Source organism: Coffea eugenioides, chromosome 1 (assembly GCF_003713205.1).
Source record: "Coffea eugenioides isolate CCC68of chromosome 1, Ceug_1.0, whole genome shotgun sequence".
Taxonomy (NCBI): Eukaryota; Viridiplantae; Streptophyta; class Magnoliopsida; order Gentianales; family Rubiaceae; genus Coffea; species Coffea eugenioides.
Genome location: NC_040035.1, coordinates 40,419,612 through 40,433,334, shown reverse-complemented (window position 1 = coordinate 40,433,334; position 13,723 = coordinate 40,419,612). Strand labels below are relative to the sequence as shown.

At 33.6% G+C, this 13,723-nt stretch overlaps 1 protein-coding gene across 2 annotated transcripts; it reads left to right on the top strand.

Moving 5' to 3' along the window:
* The first annotated feature begins 16 nt into the window (after window positions 1-16).
* Window positions 17-4,491, top strand: LOC113763850 (succinate dehydrogenase subunit 6, mitochondrial). 2 transcript variants are annotated; one of them, XM_027307829.1, is made up of 4 exons: window positions 42-59; window positions 94-348; window positions 2,666-2,768; window positions 4,044-4,491. In XM_027307829.1, exons 2-4 carry the CDS (start codon window positions 151-153, stop codon window positions 4,193-4,195), a joined length of 453 nt encoding a protein of 150 aa, XP_027163630.1. In that variant the 5' UTR covers window positions 42-59; window positions 94-150; the 3' UTR covers window positions 4,196-4,491. The 2 variants fall into 2 exon arrangements, with proteins under 2 accessions (XP_027163622.1, XP_027163630.1); XM_027307821.1 differs by having other exon boundaries at window positions 17-348.
* Window positions 4,492-13,723: the final 9,232 nt, after the last annotated feature.

The following is a 13,723-nucleotide window of genomic DNA, read 5'->3' as shown; positions in this document are numbered from 1 at the left end:
AGCCCACAAAGGCAAAGGTGGTACTGCCATCACTCTCTTCATATAAAAGATCAAAAATTAATATAACCAGCCAACAAGTCCAAAACGAAAATCATCAAAATTATTGCCTACCCATTAACCAATTAATCGATCAATCGAGAGATTGAATCCATGGCTGAAGCTGAAGCAGCAGAATCTCAAAAGGGTTTCTTCAAGAAACACTGGGAAGGATATAAGGAATTCTGGTGTGAAAGATTTTCCTTTTTGAACAACTATTCCAGATTTATCAAGCGTGAGAAGCCTCTCCCCTCTTGGACTGATTCTGATGTTGAAGAGTTCATTGCCTCTGACCCTATTCATGGACCAGTTGTATGTTCTTCACCTGAATCATTACCCCTCTTTTGTTGATAAAAAATTCATTTTGTCATCTGGGCTTTTCTTGATTCAGATTGTATTTGGTTTGTTATGCATTTTTTGGTCTAATGATTGCTAGTAGGTTTGGTGGGTTTTTGATGAAATTGAAATTTCGTGTTCGTTTTTTGGTTTCTAAGGTGGGATTTTGAAGATTTGTAGGCGTGTTTTGTATTTGTTCTGTTTAAGGAGTTGAGACCAGAGAAAAATTCGATTAGCTGAAGTTGCATGAAAGTGGGAAGTGTTGTTTGAAATGGAAATTGCTTTGAGGAATATGAAGATATCCTACTTTGAGTTCGCAGATACGGAAATGGAGAATATTCAATCTGGTTGGGTTAGGAAAAGGATGATCAAATGGTCAGTCTTGTTCATTCGTACAGTCCATTTTCTGCCGAGTAGAAATGATATTTTGCATTTGATAGTGCGATAGCAGATAATTAGTTACACTGTTTTTGCTGTTATATTATTCACAGCGGCGAAGTTATATGCTCACGGCTAATGTGGGATGAGGGCTTTCCTTGATTGTTGGGCTGGGGAGCTCAAAATGTGTTTAACTGATTCAAGAGTTATCCCATTAACTACTTATTAATTTTATCATCTAATTGAAGTTAGTGGGATAGGATAAGTTCTATACCAATGCCACTCATTAATCTAGTTAATACTGGATTAGGAGTTTGCTTATTTAATAGGCTCAGGAGCTTGTAATGTATGTATCTGGTTCAATAGTTCTATCTTTGGCGGATTAACATGATATATACCCGCAAAGTGTGTGATTGGGTCTTGGTTCCTTCATCTTTGATTAATCTTGTCCCTTTCAGAATCAGTTCAAGTAGTAAGCCAAAATTTCAGCACAAACAAGTTTTGCATTTCTCAATTAGCTTGGTTTGTTTTTTCTCTTATTGATACAAGTATGATGGTAGTTTTTAGGTATCAATGACAATTGGGTCATCTATGTGTATTGGAAGCTGAATTGCAGTCCAAAAGCTTGGTATAACGTGCAATTGAGCATTTAAGCAATATATGTTGCTTCAGATCATTTTTTGTATAATCTTACATGGTTAATTTTGTAGCACAGTTGGATGCTTTGAGTGACTTTGCTTCATTTTTATACTTTTTATAGTATCTTGTTTCTATCTTTTTCGTGTGTTTTGAATCTGAAGTACTTATCCTCTGTGAAAGCATATCTCAAGATCAATTTTCTCTTCTCGACCAGAATCTTTATCATCAATAATTCTTTTCCTAATTCCCCCTTCCATCCAGCTGGCATTCATGCTGTCAATTAGTATTCAAAGTAAGACTGGAACCCACTTTACTTTATGACTCATTAATTACTAGCATTGGCATTAAGCTCAGCAGAATGTGTTGATGTCCTACATCAGTTTCCGTTTTCTCAATCTAGAGGTACGCATGAAACTGTTGCAATAATTATTGGAAAAACTAAGAAAAGCAGGAGTACATAGGACCACCCTCTTTCAGCTTAGTCCAAAGGCTTAGACATATTGTCTGTATTTTTTTGTCATGCTGATGAATCTAACCACAATATGGGGGTCATAAATACCTCTAAGCCAGCTTGGCAGGTTCCATAAATTTTTCAAGAAGTTGTGATGCGGTATTAAGTATAGAAGTTGCTGAAGTGATAGAAATCCCTGTAAAGATTTTGAGTAGTGCATGTTAAACCTTACTGGCTGCAGGCAACTAAGTTGCTGATTGACTTGTTACTCTCTTTAATCTGGTCCACTCTCCCTCTCCCTCCCTCCCTCTCTCTCTCTCTCTCTCTCATATGCCTGTGTGCAAGTGTTGTGTGGATCAATTCAACTAATGAATTAATCCTCTTAGTCAAGAGAACTTCCAGGGGAGAGAGGGAGAGATGGGGGTTGGAAGGGGGGGGGGGGGTGTTACATGTATCAGTTGTAAACAAAAAGTTTGAAAAACCACCCAGATGTCATCTACCAGTATGCCGTATTTTTATGAGGACGAGAAAAGCATCGAAGTACATTTGTTCCTCTTGTTTTGGTTCCGTGCTTTGATGAGTAAGTTTGCGAGAATGCCTGCATTTCTTGTATTCTGGGCTTATTTTATTTAGTGCTGTTCAGCAAACTTGGTACACGATTTTGAAGTATTAAGATTTTAGGTCTTGCTCCTAAAATAGTTTTGAATGCTTTAAGAGTTGTTTCTCAAGTCATACTTGTTATTTTAAACTTCTTCCTAGTAATTATTGCTGTTGTTCATATATTGATTTCTAGACTTGTTTGCCTTTTGTCTTGTTATCTTTCAGCTTAAAACTGCTCGTGAAGCTGTTAAATATGGTGCTGTAGGCAGTGTTGTAGGGGCAGTTACAACAGCAGGCTGGGCGTGGAAATACTCGAGAAGTCTCCATGGTAATTTCTTATTTGATTTCCTTTGTCTTTAACACTCTTTAGTTGCCAATGAACTATGATGATATGGATAATAATGTCTGTAAACTCGAGTTTGTATAGTACCATGGAGATGGTTCTGTTAAACAGATAGAAATAGTTTCATTTGCATGAATGGCATGCTCTATTTGTTCAATCTTTCTGCATGTTAGAATATGATAGAATGCAGGCAGAATATTCCAAAAGTTTCTGCAAACTGAACTCTTTAATCTGCAGGAGGGAAATGTAACTGAACCTCAAATTTCTTATTTTGTCTTTCACAAACTTTTAGCTGAATATGATTGCTTTATGTATTGCTGCATGACTCTATATCAAGTACATGGCTTAAAGTTAGTGAGCATGATGCAGTAGTGTAGTCTTCTTGGGTTGGTTTTTCAATCAAGACTATCAAATGAGGATATTTTGCTCAATTAATGTCATCAAGGACAAATTGTATTCTGTAAACAATTGCAGAGGTTTAAGATCATGTGCTAACCAATTTACATTGACCTTGAGATTCTCAGACTAACTTCTGTCAGTATTAGCAGCATGCGTTGTGTTTTGTGTTATAATTTAAACCTACCTTCACTGTTCTTTTCGGAATAAAACCTTTCGGATGGTCAAACCTTAGGAACTCGATAGTGGTGACCTTTTTTTAAGATAAGAAAGAAGAGGCTGTTGGATATGGAACAATTCTGCATTCTCATGTAGATGACATGTGTTTCTGGCTGAAACCAGCTTTAAACTGTGGCTGTAAAATGATTTGCAGTGAAGAAACATAATAAAGTTTTCATGAGCTTTAGGTTCTGTATTTTTGGCTTTCTGGTGCAATTACTTTTGAAGGCAGTTCTCTGTAACTTCTTTCTGTCAAGAGAGAGTCATCCACATTGTCATGTTGGTTTCTTCTGTTTATTGTTGGCTTACTTCCTGAAGAAATTGCAAGGAGAAACAATCTTATACGTTTTTTTTGTTTCCACTTTTTCTTGTTTTCTATCTTGTGTAATGATCCTTGCCTGGAACTCGTCTTCCTCGCAAAGGTACATGCACAAACTAGAAAATGAGCTTAATTTGCTTTCATTCAGTACAAAACCAGTCGCTGTTTCTTGTAGATGGCTGCATACAGTACGAAGTGTAGGCCATTATTTTGGGTTTTCATAGCTTTAGTAAGAGTCTTTGTGGGAGTTTGAACATAATAAAGTTCAAATACTGTTTTAGTTGAAGAGGAACTTTGTCACTTTCTCTACTGGATATGTTTGCTAGGTGCTGGGCTATCTTTTGCTGCTGGGGCTGTCTTTGGCTGGACATTTGGACAGGAAATCGCAAACCACCATCTGCAGCTCTATCGGTTGAATACCGTGGCTGCCCAGACCAAATTCTTGGAATGGTGGCAGAAGAAAGTGGAAGGGCATTGATGGATTTCCTTGGGTGTTGGATGCAAAACCTTTTCTGCAATAAAAACCAGCTGCACTGTGAACTTGACCCGGTCTACTCCATGGCAGCTTTAGTTCATATTATGGGTTGGGGGTGAATGAAACAGAAGAAATTATGAAATGCCTTGTGGCTTTAGCTTCTACTGGACTAGACAAAATAGAGATTTTGCAAATCCAAAATGACAAACAACTTGAGTTTTTGCCTGTTCACTCTTTTACATTTCCAAAGTTTTCTAATTTTCTGCGAGTATGACTCTGATTTAAACGTTATATTTTCACTCAGTAATGAGGAGAATTTTCTTCTAATGTGCTGCCTGTTCACTCCAGTCATGTCAAGCATGATGCTTCTTTACTTGAAATTAAGTTCATCTGCCAAGCATTACAATTGTAGGCGATTCTCTTAATGCGATCCAAACCCGAACAATAAGAAAAGCACAAAATTCAGAGCAAAGCATTCACAGATCGAGGCAAATCTGATACTGTCACTTGACAAACTCGAAAGTCAGACAATACAGTGCAATTTACTGATTCAAACTTGGCCCAGTACACTTTCTTCATCCTTGTTCATCAGAAGAATCCAACCAATCCCAGAGAAACTAATGTTCCCACTAGTCATTTCTAACAATTCTCAAAGGTAACACTTGAGCTAGAGCTACCATGAGCACCAAAGGTTGCTGGAATGGATTATAAATCAAGAAAACCAACGCACGCAAAGCAACTTTTACACAAGCAACTTTGTTGCAATTAGTTGCTTTTATCATATGTTGTAACTTTGTTTATTGTGATTTTTCAACTGTTACACCAGCAAGTTTATATTAATTTATCTAGAAATTGAATCGTTCATGAAAACTTGGATTGTTGTATTTTTTTAGTGTTTAATTGAACGCAAATATGTAGCCAAGGAAGCCACAAGACTTAGAGGTCCCGGTTTCAATTCTCCTTCTCCCTTTCGGCTTCTTAACTCCCATCTCTCTCCTGCTAAAAAATTTTCAAAAAATATTTTTTTAGAAAGTAAGCAATTATATAGTTGTAGGTGTATAATCATTATAAAAGCTTAATAAGCATCTCAAAGAAAATCTTTTTTTTATATATATATATATTTATGCATTCTAGTTTACTTGATGAATATTATCATATTGTAATGTAAAATTCCTTAGGAATGGTACGGCGGTTTTTTTTTTTTTTAATTGTAAAGGAGTTAGATATTAAAAATGTAATAATTTTCTAAAATAATATTACTATATAAGAAATAGGCATCGTGACCATTTCTTAATATTTGGAATCGAGACCAATTTGCTATATAGTCCCCAACCAATTATTTGGGATTTACAATATGATAAGTGTGAATATAGGGACTAAAGAAATTTACAAGCATTGCAGCAATTATTATCAGAGTTTGGAGGTTAATTTAAGAGACATAAAAAGTTTGGGCAAGAGTTGGATTGGCAAAAATTATAAACGTTGGACAGTTGAAGAAAGCCCTAATCTATTCTTTCTTTCACTCCTACAGAATCCAGGGTGTTAAAAAAGGGAATATAACTAACAATAAAAAATAAAATTTCGGAGGGAATCCAACTAGAATTTCTTCTTATTCTCTGTACTTGACTTGAATTTTGAGCGTAGGAATAATTTATAGCAAAACCGAATCTTAGACAGGAAGAAAACGAAATTGAAAGAATTTGGAGATATTGGACATGGATATCTAATGGACTTAAAAACTAATCATCCATGTACATTAACATTAATTGATACTTTGCGAAAAAAACAAAAAAATTAAAATAGTTGTGCTTGACTTTTGTATCCTAACAAAAATTCTCAACTTTCACAAGAGGAAAAAAAAATTTAGTTTTGATAAACAGAATGCAAAATCTAAAGTCTTACCTAAAAGTCAAACTATGAATTAATTATTGCCCATCAAAATAAGTAACAAGATGAAATCATAAAATTGATCCTTATTTTTTGTTAATAGAATTATAAAGAGCAAGGCAAATTTGGCAAATAAAAAAGTCACCCAAAAAAAAATTAGCTCCAGTTTCCAGTCTTATACTCAATTTAGTATAACGTGAAAACGTATATTAGAATCTCAAACCATATATGAAATACTCGGGAGGTACCGTGACACTGGTATCCCATTTTTTAGGTACCATGATAACTCTCATGTCCCAAACTTGGGATAAATAATTTGATATTTTTATCGACCCCTATTTCTTTTAGACCTGCATTTGCATCATAAAGTCCTCAATTAGTACCAAATTAACCCTATTCGTCTTTGAAGTAAGTTTTACTCGTGCCAAAATTCAAGCACTAAGTCACTAATCTGCACCTTTAAGAAGGTTGTTTTAACCATTATTATGGACCTGTATTCAGAAGTAAAGCTCATTACGCCGTAATCGCTAAATTTAAAATAACGGGGCTGTCTTAATCCATGCCTTTAGTGAAACCTCAAATGCTTGATCTAGATAAGGTGAAAAAGAAAATCTGAATTTGCAGCAGCTAAATGAGAGAGAGATTACCTCGTAATTGAGGGCAAAAAAAAAAATTTTTTTTTTGGTCATGGATTTCCTTGCAAATTGGTATAGTAAATTCTGAGCATGATGTAAATAACCACTACAACAATATTATTATAAAACAGAACAAAGGGACACCTCCTAGCACTCTGGCACTAGCCAGCCACTCCACAAAAGGAAATGGAAGTTTTATATATTTGCCTAAAACTGAAATTAAAGCATTCGTTTGAAAAACAAGGAATAATTCAGAATGAATTAAGTCTTAAGAAACTTTCCAGTTATGGAATGGATCAATGGAAAGGTTGGTTAAAAGGACATTATCAATATGATTTACCCTCGATTAGATGATTCGGTATTGTTCCTCCAACGATCATAGTACCAAGTACTTCCTGCCGAGCTCTAATATAATCAGATTTATAAGCAAGTATTTCTTGTAAAATATGAGTAATACCAAACCCTTCTAGAGCCCAAATCTCCATTTCTCCTACCCTCTGTCCTTTTGCGTTGCCCTTCCCCTAAAGGGTTGCTATGTAACAAGTGCATAATGTCCACTTGAATTTTGGATTCATTCATGAAGTTACTTCTAGTGGGTTGAAAGCCATATCAACAGGTATTCCATCATGCAAATAAGGCATATCTTGTCTAGTCAAAATTTTTGAAATAATACTTTTGTTTCCGTGTCTTCCAGCTACTTTATTGCCTACTTTGATTTCATATTTATGTGAAATATATACACGAATCATTTCTGAATTATAACTAGAGCCCCCAATTTTTGCAGATTTCTTAATTTGTTTTCTTCTCCATAGAGGAAAGAGGGTCATCCATTGGTATGCTATATTTATATGCATTTTCGAACTCCTTCTAACGGCCTGTACATTCTATTATCATTTCCAAACAGATGATCCATTAATCTAACTGATGAAGGTTTATAAATGGATATAGTTGTTTGATTTCCATTGGAGATTAGGAATAGATGGACTTTCTATAGGACCTATTTTACCAACGGGATTCACATAACTTTAGCGACTTTAGCGGCCTGGCCAGTTACTAGGGATTCTTGATTATTTAATTTCTTGATGTTAGCGATGTACAGTGCTCAAATAGGATTATTTTCTTCTCGGGACCTTCTACTTTTTTTCCATTATGTGGGAGTTAGAATTAATTCCTGTTTATCTAGCTACTTCTATCTTTGTGGGGCGGAAAGATACGTCCGCACTCGGGACAGACTCACTTAAGATTCGGACAGCAGATATGGTGACTGTCCAGAGAAGGGATGGGAGATTAAGACTGCAGATATGGTTCCTGGGACAAAGAAGGTCCTTAAGAAACGGGTTGCTGCCATTCTGGAACCAGTGGAAGAAAGTTTAGCAGAGGAGAATGGTGATGCATGAAAAGAAAATGAAGAGAACCCTTCAGATGCAAAGGACCTGGGTACTTTCCGCAATTGTTGTGCCAAAACTTCCCTTCTCTTATGGCATGACATATCTTCCAATATGGAAGTCTTTCAAAGAGAATATATTAGATCAAAAGGGTTTTTTTTTGGGTTGTTTGTCGAATTTTATGTATTTATTCATTTCTTTAAGTATGAGCATTGAAAAACGTCTCCAGTGCTTAACATACATGACTGTTGCTAAACAAGCAAGTGCTTAATTGACAGTCTATCTTTTGCTATCAGTGGAATATGTAAGCTTATGGATGCATTGTGTACTTTGGTAGCTTAATTTGTACAGCCAGGGCAATTCTCCGTACCCTTGTCTTGATCTATATTCTGAGTTCATTTGACTTTAGAATATCAAAAAAAAAAGAAAAAGAAAATCATGATAATGACTCTTCTAATCCATTTTTTACGTACATCTATTTCCCAATTCCTAATGATGACAACATATTTCCATAATACAGTGGACGCTCTTTGTTCTTGGCTTTTCAGTGTAGAAGAAAGGTTTTGATTTCCTACTTCTCATTCTATTCTGGTGCCCGATGAATATTGAAAAAAAAAACTCAAGTATATTGATCATTTGGGGTGACATTTACGCGTACTCAAGTTTGTTTGAGGTTGGTAGATAACTTTAGATCTCTCTAGACAAGATATGGAGTTTGTAACTGTTAGAATGAAAATTTACTACCCTTTACTGATATTGACATTTTATTTCTTTACAAAAAATTAACCGAAATTTTTTTTCATAGTGAGTAAAATTATAGTTACTAGCGATAGATATCATATTTGCTTGCTAATTACTATTCTTTATCTAAATTTTTGAGTATTAATCAAATCTAGAGCGGAATTTGCACTCGAGGTAAAGTCTTGTACGAATTTTTGTTGGTCTGGCTGGTGAGAATTAAGAAATGTACCTTCAATTTCATTTCCAAATATGCAGGCTCATACATATCCTAAATTACATGGACCTACATATTAGCATGTGAAGCAGTTCATTTAATGCTAAAGTGAATGAGAGTATATCTAATCCTTTAACCAAATTCGATTGTATGGTATTTGTAGTCCTTTAACCATGTATTTGGCAGAATCCGTAACTGTTATTTCAACATTCAGTGCGTAGAAAACACTAAAATTCCTATTATCATGGTTCAAAATAGGCTTAACTCTAATAAACTTTTTTTGAGGTTGTGAGGCATTTTCAGAAAATTAGTTTCCCATTTCTGCCATTCAAAGTAGGAGTCGCTATTACTAATGTTCATTAATGAATGAAAATTATGCACATGAGAGGGCCAAAATCAATAACACAAGGTTGATTGGTAGTGTACATTGAGAAAATATGCAACAAACTACTCTCAAAATTGCTCTTAATCATAGTTTTTTTTTAGTGCAAGTGGGAGGTTTCAAACTTGGTATTGCTCACTTACACTTCCTTTTCTGTACCACCCAACCCATCCTTCTCCCCTTAATTATAGACTTGTAATCATAGTTATCAAACCCGACCCTGGGAGGAATCCGGTGAAAGAAATGGGTCAACGGGTTACTGGTTCAACCAGTGGGTGAGTGATCCAATCGGTGGGTCACTAAATATATTTAAATATTATATTTCATACTTTTTGATATGGTTGAAACTATACTAGACTATACCATAGTAAATACTTAGTTAGTCCAATTTATTATAGAATAATTAATTCTTATAAGAATTAACAAAATCTAAATTTAATTACTAGTCTACCAAATTTCAAGTATAAAATTTTATCTAAGTGTAATTATCTAGTTTATTTACGAATTTTAAGTGCAAAAGGTTATTAAGAATAATATTTGTCTTAAAAATAAATTGTGTAATATGTTATTTTTTAAATCCATTTCATAACTTATAGAATTTGGGGAATAATAAATTTTATTAAAAGATTCCAAACAAATTTTGTTTTGAAGAAATAAAATAAGAATAAAGTTCTAATATATAATATAGAAGGACTAAATAAGCACAAAATGGGTTGTTGGTTTAGTGGTGAGTGCATTTTATTCCTATACTCGAGGTTTGAATCACCATTGCAACATTTTCTAAAAATTTTTAACCCAACAACTAGGTTCCTTACAAAACCGTCCAGTTCAACCGTTGGTCCTTGATAAGTCAACGGATTTTTTACACAAATGATCCAATTAATAATCGAGCCTGGTTTCATGGTCGGTTCATCGGGTTGACCGGTTGAATCGCCGGGTCGGGTCAGATTTAATAACTATGCAAATTTTTAACCCAACAACTGGGTTCCTTACAAAACCGTCCGATTCAACTGAGTTGACCGGTTGAACCGTCGGTCCTTGACAAGTCAACGGATTTTTTACACAAACGATCCAATTAACAATCCAGCCAAGTTTCATGGTCGGTTGACCGGATTGACAGGTTGAATCGTCGGGTTAGGCCAGGTTTAATAACTATGCTTATAATTGTTGGTAATCACGTAGTAGCAGTAGCAGTAGCAGTAGCAGTTGGAGTAGTAGCATTGAAAATAAGTTTATATTCTTCATTCATCAACTCACTATTACATAAAACAAACTAATGTAACTTGCAACTAACAAATCTCTATAAAAATTTCAACAAAACTACTTGCTAATAAATTAATTTTAGCAAAAATATTTGTTAACAATTTAACATGATTTTTTGTTAACAAATATGCTAACAACTGTATTTATTTAATAAGTAACTAAATTATTCTAGCACTAAATGAATCTAAAAAATTCTACAAAAGTTGACATATCTTAACAAAAAAGGTTTACTAGTATATAACACATAGTTATAGTGCTTGCTTTAATTGTATTCTAATCCTATGCTGCAAGTACATCCAATACATACTATTAAAAAAATGATTTATAAAGAATTTCAAACTTTTCAAATTTAAATATTGTATCTTGAAAATCATGAACGAACTTTTCTCTAGATTGACATCATAAGCAATTGAAAAGTATAATCATTTACTTAATAATCGATACCATAGCATTTGGTAATAAATCTATTTGAAGAAAAATTTGTTGACGCCCATGTTATCTAAATAGGAGAGAATAATAATGTTTAAGCCACATACTTGATTTATGAAACTAAGGATAATAGACCAACTGGGGTTGGGCCAAGTGGTAAGCAGCTTGGTTCCGCTTAAGCAGGTCTCGGGTTCGAAACCTGGCGTATGCAGCTATCCTTGTTGGGAGACTCACCCACCACAGCCAGGTGTGCGACCCGGGTCGACCAACGGATTAGTCAGGGCAAAGCCCTGGATACCGTGGCAGGCAACCAAAAAAAAAAAAAACTAAGGATAATAGGACACAATTCTATTGCTTTAAAATTAATGACATCTATTTTAAAGAATTTTTGGACGTTTCACACACAAGAATTTCAGTCTTACTAGGCAGGATTCATCATGCAAAAGGATTAACGTAATCATTTCAAATTAATTTTTAATTTTTTGTAATGTTGACGGATGTTGAATGATAAACTACTTATTCAGGGTTGTGCATTTGGAATATATATAATTAAATAAAAAATTTCAAATATATAACAAAAAAGGTAAAAATTGTAATGCAATGCCTTTCAAAACGTAACAAACCATAACCATATGATTAGTAGGTATCTAAATGGCAAATATACATGTTGTGCTGTAATGTCTTTAGTATTTACAAACTACATCTCATACTTGAAATGCAAAGATGCGAATATTAAAAATACATCCATAAAAAATATAAATTAATTTCATTACAAATTCTACTAAAAATGAAGATATTAAAATTATTTAAATCTTGAATTTAGGTGCGACAATAGCACTTTAATCGTGATACAGAAGGAAAAAATAAAAGGAATTCATCAATGTTCTTGCCACTTATACTATATATGGGCGATTGATCTTCTGTGAAGGAGGTGTATTATGGTTCATGTAAAAGTCCATGCAAACTTCAGTCATGTCTTTTGTGTCAAATTCAAGACTAACCAATAACTATAAAAATGGTGTAAAAAGATTAATTCTAGTGCATTTTGTCAAAATCATCTATTCTCAACTTCTGAGAATATACCTTCAAAAACAAGTATCTTATTGATTACAAAGTCAAACTAGTATATGTAAGTCCTGAAAGAGGGAAATAACGTACAAACAAAATTGACAGTCCTGTTAAAAGAATAGGTAATGCACCAACATTTGTTGATACGCTTTCTTGCAAAAAGTTAAGGTGTCAGTAATTTTTAATCAAAATAGTAATTTGCTCATAGTTTCAAGCCAGTACTTAGAATCTTAGACTCCATGTCCCTAAACAAACCTTTTACTGCCTATAAATAGGAAAGACTACTTATATTTGTCATTGTAGTCAACAAAAAATTGCATAAATTACTTTGCTTCTTAATCTACTTGAGAGTCACAATATAGAGAGTTGAAAATTTTTATCAAAAGACATACAATTTTTTGTACTATTAATTAAATATTAACCGATAGCTATAATTAAAAAGAAAAAATAGCATCATAGTATACTTTTTGAAGCCCAAAGTGTTGGCCAATGATCAATTTCACATTTCAGTTCTTGATTCCTGAGGAAGACATTGTATCTATTTAGTCGTAAAAGATATGTAAGCATACACTACAATTCTAACCTATCATTTGAAATCAGGCAAACTGATCAAGAAACCAAAATCATAAAAATACTCGAGTTGAAATCATAATTTGATAATCCTATCTTTTTTTATCAAAATTCAAGAAAAATCGAGAAACTAGAATATAGAAAAGAAAACAAATTCATATTTTTATCAAAGAAAACCATCGAATTCGGCACACGATGTATCCTATTCTATTTATTCTTTTATTTTCTTTTTAGTGGTTTGCTTAGCCATCAATGGAAAATATCAAGTACCAAAATTGCAACCTGAAGCATGAAAATAAAATAAAATTATCGAATGTAGATGCATGTTCGGTATAAATACTGAAGCAAATTATATGATTCTTTTGTTTAGGCAAAAATTGCTTGCTTGCAGCAGATAATGTCCATATCATAATCTGTTATAACATGTGCACTAATATAGCCATAATACAAATATCTTTCATATAATCACGACTTCCCAATATAGTTGTAGAACTAATCTCCATGAAAAATATATTTTTTTAAACCTTGTATTTACCAAGACAATAAAAAAAGATTTATTCTTAAGTGTCAAATATTACCCAAATAATAACAATAAATACAACTTAGGACACCCATTTTGGAATTTTAAGTGTGATTTGATTCATTAAAGTAACTTACCACAAGTAATTGTAGATTAAAACATAAATTATTTTGAGTTAATTTATGATGGGAGAGACTGTATGCTTGTAATGCAAGGCCAATTTTAAGGCTCAGTCTTGGATATTAAAAAAGTTCTAACAAAGTCAAAAGATATTACCGGTATAGATAATTATAACATATGCAACAATATCATGCTCCAACCCAATTGTTTAGATATCCAAGGAATTGAATTGCCATAATCATCAAACTTCGTCTGCTTAGAAAAATGTTATTTCTTAACATCAAATTTGTCTGCTTTAAGAAAAGGATCCCTTGACA